This window comes from Enhydra lutris, unplaced genomic scaffold (assembly GCF_002288905.1).
Source record: "Enhydra lutris kenyoni isolate GAN:26980312 unplaced genomic scaffold, ASM228890v2 scaffoldscaffold13, whole genome shotgun sequence".
Taxonomy (NCBI): domain Eukaryota; kingdom Metazoa; phylum Chordata; class Mammalia; order Carnivora; family Mustelidae; genus Enhydra; species Enhydra lutris.
This window is the reverse complement of record NW_019154097.1, coordinates 51154229-51169732: the sequence shown is the minus strand read 5'-3', so window position 1 is coordinate 51169732 and position 15504 is coordinate 51154229. Positions and strand designations below refer to the sequence as shown.

Here is a 15504-nt window from a genome sequence, read left to right as displayed (position 1 = left end):
ATAAAAGATTGATTTTTCTGTAACCTTGCTGCTACGATTTCCTTTCCTTGTGGCGTGAATTGCAGGGTGTTCTCGTTACTGGTCCTGTGTGGTACTGGAGAGAGCAGAAGCTCTGTTGTCAAATGATTTTTCGTGGAATCTCGTCCTGTCTGAACCCAGCCAGAGACGGGGTTACAGTGCCCTCTGTGGACCCGGAGGGCTGTCTGTGTACCTTGACCAGTGTGGACAGGCCGCGCAGCCCCTCCCAGCTTCCATCTGCAAACTTAAAATTCAGATGTCATGAGACAATCAAGTAATCATTGTCTGTTGAACTCTATGCAGCTGTGTGCCCTCCAGCAGGCTCTCGTTTTATAATGGCAGGAACTCTGTGAACTGGGGTCTGGTAGGCGCTACCCCCATCCCGGCTGCCAGAACTGCTGTGTCCTGATCCGAGAACTCTAAAATATGGGACCTAAATGGCCAGACGGGGCTCTCAAGAGGCGGTTGAGGGGAGGGGTCGTGAAATGAGGCAAGTATCCTGGATTGGCTGGGTCAGTTACCCCGCCCCATCTAGCCCCTGGTCTTAAAAGTTGGGGAACCTCTCTCATCTGATACCCAAGATGGAAGAAAGCCGCCTGTAGGAGCTGGAAAAGGCAAGGAAATAGGATTCTTCTCTGGAGCTGCCAGAAGGAACGAGCCCTGTTGGGCTCCTAATTTAGAATCCCAAAATAAATTTGCATTGCTTTAAGCAATTGGGGTAATTTGTTCAGGTCACTAGAAAGCCGCCTGAATCCTCGTGATATGGTGAAGGTAAAGGCTGCGAGGCCACGCGGCAGTTAGCAGAGCTGGGAGAACCCGGGTCCAGGTGCGTCCAGCTCCAGATTGCCACCTGGCCTTCCGGACCAGAAGCGCTGAGCCCTGATGCTCAGCGGCTGCGCAGCCGGCGGTCCCTTTAAGGGCGGGGCGGGGCGGGGCCCCCGGTCGCCTGGAGAACCGCCGGAGTCAGGACGCTCCGCGACCCGCGCCCGCGCGTCCCTCCGCCGAGGCCTGGCTGAGTCCCCGGTAATCCCGAGCCAGGTGAGCGCCCCGCCGGCGGTCCTGCGTGCGCCACCGCAGACGTGACGGCCAGGTCCGGCTCTTCCTCGGCCAGGCCAGGCGGTCGCGATCCCCAGGACCTGAGCAGGTGCTGTGGGCAGGAGGTGCGGGGGAACCCCAGGCTCAGGGCGCGCTCCTTTTGTGTTGCCTAATGAGTAAATCACGGTCATAAGACCTCACGCCCGGGGAGAACACAACGTCAAAGTTAGTGGGGGAAACACCCTGAGAAACGAGATTTGCCTTATTTGTAGGTCAGATTTTACCGACGGGACCAGAAGACGCCTATCTATGTAGCAAAGACTCACCTGGGCTTCGCGGGAGAGACAGTGATCAGGTGGGGGCTGGGAAGAGTGGGGCTTTGAAGGAAGAGAAAAGCAGGGTCCTGTTGGTGCGAGCAAAGCTTAGGGGTGGGTTGAACTGGCAGGTGGGGGGTGTCCAAAGGGTGCCATCCAAGCTGTGGGGTGTGAGGAGGGACTAGACTTTGCTCTGCACCCCAGGACTCATCTCTGTGTCCTGCTTGTTGGACTGAGATGCTTTCAGTGGGGCCAGTTTGGGGGGCCATGAAAACTATGGCTTTGGGGACCCATCCCCCAGCTCTGTGACCTTGGGCACACATCACACCATTCCTTTTCTGGCATGGGAGACACTCCGTCTGGCATAGGGTATATTCAGCCAATGATTTCAAGTTCAAAAACAGGAAAGTGACATGATAATCACCCCATCCTGGGTAGTGTGCTGTACTGTACTGAACCCCCATACTGTAGGGGGCTCTGTGCATTGTTTCCTGTAATTCTTAAAGTGAGACGAGGCACTGTTATTTCTGTTTGATATCTGAAGCAGAAAGAGATTCAAATGCTCAAGAACACACAGCTGTAAGGTGTCCTCAGGAGCCTGAATCCAGCTCTTGAGAACTTTGCTCTGCCAATGTACTGAGAGATGGGATTTTATTTTAAGATTTTATTTATTTACTGGACAGAGCAGGAGTGCATAAGCAGGGGGAGCAGCAGAAGGAGAGGAAGAAGCAGGCTCCTGGCTGAACAGGAAGCCTGACACGGGGCTCAATCCCAGGACCCTGGGATCATGACCTGAGCTGAAGGCAGACCTGAGCCACCAGGTGCCCTGAGAGATGGGCTTTTAAAGTATTGACTGGGGCGCCTGGGTGGCTCAATGGGTTAAGCCTCTGCCTTTGGCTCAGGTCATGATCTAAGGGTCCTGGGATCGAGCCCTGCATCGGGCTCTCTGCTCAGTGGGGAGCCTGCTTCCCCCTCCCTCTCTGCCTGCCTCTCTGCCTGCCTCTCTGCCTACTTGTGATCTCTCTCTCTCTGTCAAATAAATAAAACCTTAAAAATAAATAAAAGCTTTAATGATTTAAAAAAATATATTGATTGACAGCATGGAGAACCTTAGGGACTAAGCGGCCATTTCTCATGTATCAGATTACCTTCTTGCTGGGACAGTATTTAAAGAGAAATGCTTCTCGGTGGTTCCAGCTTTAAATAAATTTTAGGGACAACTGAGGAGATCTTTCTAGAAATGGGTGATACTTGACAGTTGTAATTTCTCAAGCTTTAGGAGGAAAACAACCATGACATCAGGTTGCAAAGCTAAAATTTTAACTACAAGGGAAACCTGCAAGTGTTTAGAGAGAGAATTTTTATTTTTCAGGTGAAACTGATCAGCACTTTGAAACAAACAGTAAAGTGAACTTGAGGACTTCTAAAGACAATGGTGAAGGAAAAGAAAAGAGCAGACAAAAAGGGGGATAAGTCTGCCCGCTCCCCTTCCTCTCTCTCCGATTATCCAGAATTAGCCAAACAAGATGGCAGTGCATCAAGGCAAGAGATGTCCCGTGGTGCTGTCCCAGCAATGGAAAAGCAGCACATCGAATTGGGGCCCCGAAGAGAGTCCAAACAGAACCAGCAGAATGAAGACGCCACTCACTATGAAGAACCCATTCTCACCAAAATCATAGTTGAAAGGTGATTTTAATGGGCTACGTCTTCCACGTTCCCCTTTCTCTGCTCTCTGTTCTCTTTCTCTGCAGTTTCTTATTGTGGCTTTCCATGTTTCCCCCCACCCCCCTGCACCCCTGCCATGACTATAAAAATCTAGGTCCCTCTCCTGAGTTTGATGTTCAAATTTTTAACTCCCTACTGGACATCATCCACTGGACTTCAAGCGCCACCCCCCCCGCCCCGGTGTCCCAAACCAAAGACTGCAGGATTTGAAATGAGATTGGGATCGGAATCTTAGCTCTGTGACAGCAGCTCCATCATTGAACTTTTCTGAGCCTCAGCTGCTGCTGCTTTTTTTTTTTTTTAAGATTTTATTTATTTTTGAGAGGGAGAGACTGCAAGAGAGCATAAGCGGGGAGAGGGGCAAAAAGAGAGGGAGAAGCAGACTCCCCCCGCCCCCCACTGAGTGGGGAACCCAATGTAGGGCTCAATCCCAGGACCCTGAGATCCTGACCGGAAGGCAGACGCTTAACTGACTGAGCCACCCAGGTGCCCTGAGCCTCCGGTTCTTAACTGGGGAAATCACACCCCATAGAAGCTTCCGTGTCGCTACTTGTCAAGCCATTGGCTTCTCCGTTGATCTCTCATTTCTGGATGGGTGCTACCATTTCCCTACCTCTCCAGGCTGTTCTCCCCCTTCCCTGTGATGTTGTATTTCTTTTTTTTTCTCTATGCGTCTCTCATTAGTCCTTTTCTCTAATGCTTGCTTTGCCTCTTCGTTATCTCTTCACTGAACTGTTGGCCTCATTTCGTAAAAAAGATCTGAGATCTGCCTTCCTTCCTGTTTCCATCACTCCCTGGATTGGTAATCTCTCCTTGTAACAGGTCACCCCAGAATGTGATTGTTAAGACAAATGTTACTGGACACAGTTTATGGGGATCAAGAATCGGGGAGCAGCTTAGCTGGATGGTATTGGGTTAGGATGTCTGGAGGTCCCGCTGAGATGGGATCTGGACTGCCATCATCTGAAGGCTTGGCTGGCTGCTCAGTCTGCTTTCAGAGTGGCTCCCTGGGCAGCTGGCTTCCCCAGAGAGTAATCCAAGAGAGAGCAAGGGCAGAAGCTACGTGTCTTTTATGGCCAGCCTCAGATGTCACTCTCTGTCATATCTGTAACATCCTGGTGGCCCCATGGGTCAGCCCTCTTCCGTGTGTGCGAGGCTTCCACAAGCACGGGAGTGCTCGGAGGGGAGGCTCTCTGGGAGCCATTTGGAGGCTGGATCCCACACTCCTGGAAACTTTTGATTTCTTTCATTGTCTATAGCACAATGCTCCTTAGCCTGATGCTCTGACCTGACCCCAGCCTGCCTCTCTCCTCTCAAACTCAAGAGCCCAGCGAGGCTTCTCACCACCATCCCATCGGTTTTACTTTTGCTTGCAAAGATAGCTTTGCTGGAGTGTTTGTCCTTTTGTTTCTAAATGACCAAATCCCACCTGCTCTTCTGGTCCAAACATCTCCTCCCCTGCTTCCCAGTGGGAAGTAATTTTGCTCAAAACATCTTTTATCATACTTCCCACTTTCTATTATGTGTCACTGTATATACATCGGACACAGCATCTTTTCCTTCCTGTTACGTACATATCTAGCATGTATGATCGCTGTAATTTGTCTCCAGGTCTTACCCTCTCTGTCAGGTGGAATATTCTGTCCCAGCAGAAACGCACCCAAGAATATAAAACACCAGAGCTTACGCTTTGTGGGTGCTCAGTCAAGATTTATCATTTGAATGGTATCAATGGCCACTATTATTTTTATTTCTTAGTTGACTCATAGTTACACAATGTTAGATGTGTCACAAGTGTACAACATCGTGAATCAGCCACCGTAGACACTATGCTGTGCTCCCCACAAGTGTAGCTATGCTCTGTCACCATACAGCATTATTGCAGCACTGTTGAGTTTATCCCCTGTGCTGAGCCTTTTATCCCCACGCCTTACTCATGCCATAACTGGAAGCCTGTATCTCCCTCTCCCCTTCACCACTTTTCCCACTCCCCACCCCCCTTCTGCTCTGACAACCATCAGTTTTCTGCATCCATGGGTCTGTTTTTGCTTTTTGTTTGTTTTTTAGATTCCTCCTAAAAGTGAAATCAGGTTTGTCTTTCTCTGACTTCTCTCACTTATAATACGCTCTAGGTCCATCTATATGGTTGCAAAAGGTGAGATCTCCTTCCCTTTTACGGCTGAGTATATTTCATTGCATGCGTGCACTACCATCTTTTTCCGTTCACCTATGGATGGATGCTTGGGTTGCTTCCAAATCTTGGCTCTTGTAAATAATGCTGCAGTCAACCTGGGGTGCATTTATCTTTTCGAATTTGTGTTTTCATTTTCCTTGGGCAAATATCCAGTGGTGGAATGACTGGATCATATGGTTTTTTATTTTTAATTTTTTGAAGAACCTCTGTACTGTTTTCCATGGTGTGTACCAATTTACATTCCCACCAGCAGTGCGCGAGGGTTCCCTTTTCTCCACATCCTCACGAACCCTTGTTTCTTTGAGTGTAACCATTCTGACAGGTGTAAGGTGACATCTCATTGTGGTTTGGATTTGCATTTCCCTGGTGGTGAGTGATTTTGAGCATCTTTTCATGTGTCTGTTGGCCATCTGTACATCTGCTTTGGAAAAGTGTGTATTCAGGTCCTTTGCCTGTTTTTTAATGGGATCACTTTTTTTCTGTAAAGATTTTATTTATTCTTTTGTCAGGCAGAGATCACAAGGAGGCAGAGAGGCAGGCAGAGAGAGAGAGGGGAAGCAGGCCCCCCGCTGAGCAGGGAGCCCGATGCGGGGCTTGATTCCAGGACTCTGGGATCATGACCTGAGCTGAAGGCAGAGGCTTTAACCCACTGAGCCACCCAGGCGCCCCAATGGGATCATTTGTATCTTTGGTGTTGAGTTGTAGGAGTTCTTTATGTATCTTACACATTAACCCCTTATTGGATATATCATTTGCAAGGATCTTCTCCTAGTCAGTAGGTTGCCTTGTTTTGTTGATGGTTTCCTTTGCTATGCAAAAGCTTTTTATTTTGAAGTAGTCCCTGTAACTTATTTTTGCCTTTGTTTCCCTTGCCTGAGGAATCATATCTAGAAAAATGTTGCTGTGGCTGATGTCAGAGAAATTTACTGCCTGTGCTCTCTCCTAGGAGGTTGATGGGTTCAGGTCTCACACTTAGATCTTTAATCCATTTTCAGTCTATTTTTATGTACTTTGTAAGAAAGTGGTCCAATTTCATTCTTTTGCAAATTGCCGTCCAGTTTTCCCAGCACCATTTGTCGAGAGACTGTCTTATCCCTATTGTATATTCTTGCCTCCTTTGTTGTAGATTAATGGACCATATAATTGTGGGTTTTCTGGGCTCTTCATTTTTTTTTTCAGATTTTATTTATTTATTTGACAGAGAGAGATCACAAGTAGATGGAGAGGCAGGCAGAGAGAGAGAGAGAGAGAGAGAGAGGGAAGCAGGCTCCCCACTGAGCAGAGAGCCCGATGTGGGACTCAATCCCAGGACCCTGAGATCATGACCTGAGCTGAAGGCAGCGGCTTAACCTACTGAGCCACCCAGGCGCCCCTGGGCTCTTCATTTTATTTCACTGATCTATGTGTTTACTTTTGTCCCTCTACTGTACTGTTTTGATTACTACAGCTTTGTAGTGTATCTTGAAATCTGGGATTGTGATACCTCCAGCTTTGTTCATCTTTCTCAAGATTGCTTGGGCTATCCAGGGTCTTTTGTGGTTCCATACAAATCTCAGTATTTTTCATTCTACTTCTGTGAAAAACGCTGTTGGCATTTTGATCGGCGTTGCATTGAATCCGCAGATTGCTCTTGGTAGTATGGGCATTTTAACAGCGTTTGTTCTTCCAATCCATGAGCATGGAATGTTTTCCCATTTGTTTGTATCACCTTCAACTTCTTTCACCTGTGTTCTATAGTTTTCAGAGAATAGGTCTCTCACCACTTCAGCTGAGTTCGTTTCTACATATTTTATTTTTTTTTTGGTGCAATTATAAATGGAATTGTTTTCTTTCTTTCTTTCTTTTTAAATTTATTTGACAGAGATCACAAGCAGGTGGTGGGGTGGGGCGGGGGTGGGTTGGGGGGAGGCTGCCCGCCGAGCGGAGATCCCGATGCAGGGCTTGACCCCAGGACCCTGAGATCATGACCTGAGCTGAAGGCAGAGGCTTAACCAAATGAGCCACCCAGGTGCCCCATAAATGAAATTATTTTTTTAATTGTTCTTTCTGCTATTACTGGTATATGGAAGTGCCACTGATTTCTGTCAGCAGCCATTTATTAATGAATTACCCGTGCCAGCTCTGGATGAGCACTGCAGAAGGATATTAAGAAGCAGGAAATGCAGTCTGTGTAGTCAGTGTTTAATTACGTCCTATGTTGGGCTCTTCCTAGAGAAACTCAGTAGAGTTTCTCAGCAATGGCCACTGACTTAGTTCAGGGAAGGTGAGCCTGGGGTTGCCCTGATATGGGAATCAGAGGAGTAGAATATCCTGACATAGAGCGGGTCTGGATCCAGGCCAAGAGCGCCACGAAACACGTATGTGTCTTGGGAGTGAGGGGAGGTGTCGATACCACTGAATGGAGCTACTGTGACTTTAAAAAACTCTTTGACGGGGCACCTGGGTGGCTCAGTGGGTTAAAGCCTTTACCTTTAGCTCTAGGTCATGATCCCAGAGTCCTGAGATCAAGCCCCGAATTGGGCTCTCTGCTCAGTGGGGAGCCTGCTTCCCCCTCTCTCTCTGCCTGTTTCTCTGCCTACTTGTGATCTCTGTCTGTCAAATAAATGAATAAAATCTTAAAAAAAAAAAACTCTTTGACATTTTCGTTATTTGTTTTCATTACTGAAGGGCTATATACTCAGGACAAACAAAGTGATGAGTAATTGGTGGGAAGAACAGGCCTCCTGTTCATGTTCTGATTTTAAGGGAGTCGATTTTGGTATTTCACTCGCAAAAATCATAGATGCTGGCCCTTTTGCATAAACCGTCTCTTATGTTTAGGTAGTTTCCTTGCATCATTATAGAAATGATTGCTGAATTTCATCAAACGCCTTTCTGGCATCTTGATAGAAACCTATGGTCTTTCTCCTTTGATTTGCTGATGTCATGAGTTGTGTTTATAGACTTTCTACCGTCAAATCTTCCTTGGCTTCTTGGATGAAGCCCAGTTTGGTCATGGCTGGCACCTGTCCTTTTATTTTTCACCTCACTTACCCCAGAGTGTAGAGCTGAGTGAGGTCCCAAATCACACATTATCCACCCGGTTCTGAACTCAAGATCTGCATGCTGTCCTCGACCCCCTCTTCCCCAAAGCCAGCACATCAGCAAGGCTTTTTGGTCCCAGGTCTAGAATAGACCTTTAAAAGAAAACCTGTAAAATTGTCATAGTAAAATACACATAGACTAGGGAGCGCCTGGGTGGCTCAGTGGTGAAGTGTCCAACTCGTGATCTCCGCTCATATCTTGATCTCAGGGTCATGAGTTCAAGCCCCACACTGGGTTCCGTCCTGGGGGTGGAAACTGCTTTAAAAAAATACACATAAAATTTCCTTTTTTAACCATTTGAAGTGTACAATTCAGTGGCATTAAGTACACTCACCACTATCAATTTCCAGAACTTTTTCATCACCCCAGACAGAAACTGTCAGAATAAGCCATCAACTTCCATCTCTACCCTCTTTCACTCTTTCCTCCTCATTGTTAGCTCTCTGCACAATCTCTTCATACAGGAGCCAGCCAGAGTGCTCTTTTTACGACCTAACTCTGACCTTGGCCAACTCCCCTCTTACAGCCTTCTCCAGGTTCTTCCTCGAGCTCTGGATTTTCCTGCAGCCCCTGAGCCTCTGTCTTCCTCTCCTCTCCTCCCTCTGTCCTGTGCCCCAGCTGGGCCTCCTTCCCCTCTGTTGGCTGAACTTGAGCTGTCAGGCTCTTTCCTGCCCCAGGACCTTTGTATTTGCTGTTCCCTCTTCCCAGGATTCTTCCCAAGGCTGTTTGTTTCATGACCTGTGGGTCTCAGTACAGCTCCCAAGTCCTCTGAGAGTCCTCTGCCCTGACCGCTTGCTCATGACACCAGCCCAGTGCTCGGAAAGGGGTACAGTGGCACCTCAGGGAACATGTGTTAAGTGAATGAACGTGAGAGATCACTTGTACTTCTTCACCGATGTTAATTATGACTTTAACCCGCTGTCACTTAGGTTTGCTCACGCCACTCATTGCTGTATTTCTTTGTAGCTACGAAGGGGAAAAAGTCCGTGGACTATATGAGGGAGAAGGCTTTGCAGTCTTTCAAGGAGGTTGCACCTACCACGTGAGTGACACATTTCGGGAGCGGGCAGGGAGGAAGGTTAGAATGTTCGGTGAGAGTTTTAGATTTGTATCTTCAGGAAAGTCCACTGATTCTTCAGAAGAAGTTGGAAGTATTTAATGCTGATTTTACTTCGATTACCTATTCTAAGGTAAAAACATGGCTCCGTACAACTGAAGTCATCATTTTTTAAAAGATTATATTTACTAGGGTGCCTGAGTGTCTCCGTGGGTTAAGCCTCTGCCTTCAGCTCGGGTCATGGTTTCCGGGTCCTGGGATCGAGCCCCGCATTGGGCTCTCTGCTCAGCAGGAAGCCTGCTTCTCTCTCTCTGCCTCTCTGTCTACTTGTGATCTTTTTCTCTGTCAAATAAATAAATAAAATCTTAAAAAAAAAAGATTGTATTTATTTATTTTTAAAGATTTTATTTATTTGTCAGAAAGAGGGAGAGAGACCCAGGACCCCAGGATCATGACCTGAGCTAAAGGCAGACACCTAAACAACTGAGCCACCCAGCCATCCCAAGATTTTATTTATTTGAAAGAGAGAGAGAAAGTACAAAGCAGGGGGAGTGGCAGGCAAAGGGAGAGGGAGAAGCAGGCTTCCCGCTGAGCACAGAGCCCGATGCAGGACTGGATCCCAGGACCCTGGGATCATGACCTGAGCCCAAGGCAGATGCTTAATGACTGAGCCACCTGGATGCCCCTGAAGTTGTCATTTTAGGTTGTTTTCTATTCCTGATATTTATTTATTATACAAACAACATTAAGGTGACTAAATACAGAAGAGGAAAATCCCAGGACCGTCCTCCTTTCCCAGTAAGTATTTTGAGTATGCCCTGTGTCCCTTTTATTCCTTGAATGGAAGTATCCGCATTCACGTGGGCCTGTAGAGTTTGCAGATAAGATCTTGAATCTTTTTTCACTTATGAATACTTTGCCGTATTGCTGCATGGTTTTCATAACTTAAATATTTTGTGGTAAAACGTACCTAAAATTTACCATTGTAACCATTTTTAAGTGTACAGTTCAGTAGCATTAATGGCATTCCCGTCATGGTAGAACCCTCCCCACCATCCATCTCTAGAACTTTTCATGTTCCCAAACTGAAACTCTGTCCCCATGTAAACACTAACTCCCATTTTCTCCTCTATAAATATAAAATATATTTTATTTATACTCTATTTTATTTATACTATGTTTTATTTATATTATATATTACCTAATTATAGAATATATAAATATATATTTAATTATATAGCATAGAAATATATATTTTATATATATTGCATGGTGTTCTGATTTACTCTTCAATACTGTACTATAATTATTAGATACTTTTGAGGTGTTTTCATTTTTTTGCCATCCCTCATAGTGATTATATTAATGATAATAATAATAGTCATCTTTCAGATTATCAAAGAAACACGTGCTTATAATAAGAACAGATTGTTGAGGTTGGGGTCCTAGAGCGTGAGTTTCTGTGCCCTGATTTTTTTTTTTCCCCCTGCACTGAACATATAACATAATTCCTGGGTCATAAAAGCTCCTAAAAAGGCCATTATTATGGCTGAATGATATTCACCAAGACAACTGTCCCATCTGGCCTTTTCCATCTTGGGAATAAGCAGCTGCGTTCGTCCTTATCAGAATCTTCTTTGAGCGCTGTGGTGCCAAAGGCAGCCCTGCCATGTGAACACTTTAACACGACACCCAGGTCTGGATCACGTGGCACCAACCCGCCCCAGGCCACTGAGGACGTGGCATCAGCTCCCACTACCCCCAGAGGTGCTTGGCTTAGTCACCCGTAGCTCAAGCCTGGCCTGCTGGCCTCGCCCTCCCCGTTCATGTGGGGACAGACCCCCTCCATTTCTAGAGCATCTCCTTTAAACTGTGAGAGAGGCCAACCCAGCAGAATGACTCCGTAGCCCCAGGCCCCACGTCATGAGACCACGGGTTTGCCACGGATGTAGATCATAATCCCCTAAAGATAGACGAAACCAAACATTTCGTGAAACCTTTGCCCTTAACACATAGAGGCAGCGTGATCCTTTCTAGTCTAGTTTGTTAAAACGCTGGTTGTTGTGACTCTAATCGATTCCATAATCACAAACGAGCCAGCTGAGAGTTGGAAAACTACTGGTGGCCCCACGTTTTCCTCAGTCCCCACCAGCCTGTCGTGAGCCCACGTGAACCCAGGGCTGATGATACAACGTGTCTTCTTGCTAGTGAGTTAGGGCCACAGTTTTCTGGACAAGTGTGGTCTGGGGGACCAACAGCATTACCTGGAGATTTTTTTCAAAACGCAGATTCTTGGGCCCCATCCCAGACCTACTGATGAATCAGAATTTCGGGGGTGGGCCCAGCATTTGTGTGTGCACAATCCCCAGGTGACTCTGAAGCATGGTAGAGTCTGAGAACCACGGAGTTAGGGTGCTGGGTGCTGTTTACATAGGGTGCGTCCTCCCCTCCACGCACCCCACCTCTAACCTGGTGATCTCAGGGGAGAACCGGACGTGTTCTTATCCTTCTTTCCTCTGATAGCATTTAGACATCCAGGTGTGCTGAGTTGTTAGTGACTAGTTCCTATATGTTAACAGCAGACACTAAATGTAAACGGACGATATTGACAGCTGTAGGTCATACACATACATGAATATATCCATGTACACGGACACACCCACACGGATACATCCCAGTATGGGGAAATGGACAGGCATGAAATTTACAAATGGAGTAGTTGCTAATATCCGCATAATGGTTTTTACTAGGTCTATCTTGTTTCAATAATTAAAAAAAAAAAAAAATCCTTACACTGTGATGTGCACAACCCAAAGTGTATGAATTCTTTTGAACGCCAGCATTTTTCATTGCTTAATTAGGAGAGGAAGGTACAGTCTGAATTTACAGCTCACGTTTAACCATTGCATAGGGCTGATGTGTGTACGTTTTGGGGCATTTGGACCAGCATTTCATGCAGATGAAAGTGGGGGGGAAGCCTCCATCCTAAGAACTGAAGCCACAGTGGCAGGCATTATGTAGACTTGAAGGCCTGGTCCTAAGGCTTTGTCGTTCTCTTTTGAAGGGTATGTTTTCAGAAGGGCTCATGCACGGACAAGGGACTTACGTTTGGGCCGATGGACTAAAATATGAGGTAAAGCGCGTAATATGTTATGGTGTTAAACTGTAATTGATGAAACTTAACGGTCACCTTCCCACAATGAAACATGCTACTTTCATAAAAGTAACTCAGCACGTGGGTTAAAAAAAAGTCCGCAGACCCAGAGACTATAGGTGAAAAGTGACTCATTCCCACATGGGCTCCTGGTGATCGTTACCCATTTCATCTGTATGTTCTAGAAGTCTCTGTGTATTCTCTGTATGTACTTGTTTTCTTCCTCTCTCCCACTCTTTACAAACACAAGTAGTCCATTACACATTCTCTTCTGTACCTTTATTTTGGTGGAGGTCAAACCGTATCCATCCAGCCAGCTCAAGCTGTTTTTACTGGCTGCTTTCATTCCTCTGTTGTGGGTCTCCCTCAAGCCGTCTTGCTGGTTTAAAGGAATGTGCGTTTTTTTTTTTAATGGGCGGCTAGAAGGCTCTTCTAAACGTTGCGACCGCAGGGCTGCTCGTGATGGCATTTGTAAGGGGTAAAATGAAAATATTTAAAGCACATGCCCATGATGCACATAGTCAAGTAGCAGCCAAGTGAGGGAAACTGAGGCAGGTTTGGGCCAGCTGGGCAGCTCCCTGGGGCTGCGCAGTGGGAGGCGAGTCACAGAGGCACAGGGGAGCCCGAAGATATGGCAGTTTGGGGCTACCCTTCCCAGGAAAGCTCTCCCCCTTCAACACCCTGCCTTCCAGCCTGTGCACCTTGGTTTATTTCTGGCAGCTCGCAGGCGGGAATCCCTCCTGTAGCACGGACCCTTCCAGGCCAGCCTAGATCGGAGGGTTTATGGGAAGGATTTGAGCTGTCACAGAAGTACCTTCAGGGAGGTCAGCTGGCCTCGTGGGACCCGGCCAGTGTTCAGGCCAGGCCGCCTTGTCCCCTTCTCCCCGCGGGCTGCCTGCCTCCTCCAGCAAGTTCTTGTTCCAGTGAGAGAATCCGGTGGCTCGGGGCTGACGTCCTGCCCCTGAGCAGCACAGATTCTCCAGAAAGCACCCACGGGGCAGGCGGTTGGCTGATGTGTCTGCAGAATATTTTGATGAACCATAAGTGGGAAGAAGGGTTTCCATCAGTTGATCCCCAAGCTGGGCTTGTCACCCAAGTCCTCTGGAGAGGACACTGGAAGTCAGGGCAGTAAGCCTCCTTCAAGCTGGGTGCCAAGACGTGCACGTGCCCAAGGCCAGGATCAGAAACCACATTTCCTTGTCCCCTGTTTGTGTCTTGGAGCCTTGTCTACACACAGCTTCTGGCTGTTTTAATCTGCTGGGGCTTCCGCCCAGGGGAGGGGAGGTGAGAGAGGAGGGTATGTGTAGAGAAGGAAGGAGGTGGGTGGAAACTGGGGTGGGAGGAGATACGCCACTGTTTCCATGGAAGAGAGACGGGAATAGTTCCCAGTCATCAAGGAGGCGTCTCAAGCCGCCCACAGGAGTAGGGGTCTCTCCCTGCTTTCTCTCTCTCTCTCACTCTCTGGGCTGGTTTGTCCTAGGGGGAGTTTGTGAAGAACATCCCCATGAACCACGGCGTGTACACGTGGCCGGATGGCAGCACCTACGAAGGAGAAGTGATACACGGCATGAGGGAAGGATTTGGTATGTTCAAATGTGGCACGCACCCCGTGTCCTACATCGGCCACTGGTGTCACGGCAAGAGACACGGGAAGGTGGGTGAGGCAACCCCGTGACTCCCGTCCACTGATAGGATGAACAAACACGGAGGGTGGGAGGTGGGGGGCTGTTGTGAAAGTAGATTCACTCTCTGTTGATTGACAAGAAATTCACACCACATGAAATGGACCGTTTTCGCCTCAGCAGTTTGGTGGCGTTTCGGGCACTCCCAGGGTTGGGCAACTTCCACCTCTGCCCTCGGCACTTCAAAATAAAACCCTGTGCCCACTCAGCAGACACTCCCCACCCCGACCCTCCAGCGGCCCCCTATCTGGGTTCTGTCTCTAAGGCTTTACTTATTCTGGATGTTTCTTCTGGATGTTTCCTAGGAATGGAGCCCTACAGTATGGGACCATCCGTGTCTGGCTTCTTTCACTCACCCCATATTTCTGAGATTCATCCATGGTGTAGGTACTTAATTCCTTTCCGTGGCTGAATGGTAGCCCAGTGAGTGGATGGACCACATTTCGTGTATCCTCTCATCCACCGATGGTCACTTGGGCTCTCTCCGTCTTTGGGCTTCTGTGAATAGTGCTGCTAGGAACGTGTGTGGAAGGGTTTCCGTGAGTACTTGCTCTCCGTTCTCTGGCAAATGAACCTGGGAGTGGACCATGGCAACTGGATGTTGAACATTCTGAGGAACCTCTAGACTGTTCCCCAGAGCGGCTGTTCCAACCAACCCTCTCGCCAGCGACGCACGTTACATTCACTTCTGAGCGAGGCTGGTGTTCCTGGCGTTGCTGTCTTGCTTCTGTGTGGGATGAAAAAGTACTGTAGCCTTGTTTTTGGAAAATGTAAGAGAAGGAACAGTCTACCCTTACAATCATCAGTCTGCTCTGTTCTAGACTGTTCTGTCCATTGTGTTCTCTTTTTCCCTTCCCTTCCCTTTCTTTCCTTTCCCTTACTTTCCTGTCTCTTCTCTTCTCTTTTTTTTCTTTTCATGTTCTCTTTTCTTCTCCTCCCCTCCAGGTTGTGGGATTGAGCCCGGCGCTGGGCTCCCGCTGTGTGTGGAACCTGCTTGGGCTTCTCTCCCTTTCCCCTCCTGCACTCCCCCCTGCTCGAGCAAGTGCTCTCTCTCTCTCAAAAAAAGAGGGGGGCGAGGACAGACCTTCACTTGTACAGAAGGTGCTACTACTCACTTTAGGTAACAACAGAACAGGATTGTTCGGGGACTTACTTGACTCAGAGTTACCAAATAGGACAGACTCAACATGATGGATGTCGTCATTCCGTGCCTTAATGCGACGCTTCATTATTAGGGAAGA

At 47.6% G+C, this 15504-nt stretch overlaps 1 protein-coding gene across 2 annotated transcripts in view; it reads left to right on the top strand.

The window, feature by feature from the left end:
* Positions 1–1361: 1361 nt before the first annotated feature.
* LOC111145626 (radial spoke head 10 homolog B-like) overlaps positions 1362–15504 on the top strand; it is a 52142-nt gene continuing 37999 nt past the window's right edge. Inside the window, exons 1-5 of one of the 2 annotated variants that reach the window (XM_022500657.1) lie at positions 1362–1408; positions 2740–3053; positions 9337–9412; positions 12492–12560; positions 14062–14235. In XM_022500657.1, coding sequence (XP_022356365.1) covers positions 2800–3053; positions 9337–9412; positions 12492–12560; positions 14062–14235 — 573 coding nt within the window. In that variant the 5' untranslated portion in view covers positions 1362–1408; positions 2740–2799. Of the gene's footprint in view, positions 1409–2739; positions 3054–9336; positions 9413–12491; positions 12561–14061; positions 14236–15504 lie in introns of those variants that run through there. The other variant, XM_022500658.1, reaches the window with a different exon arrangement.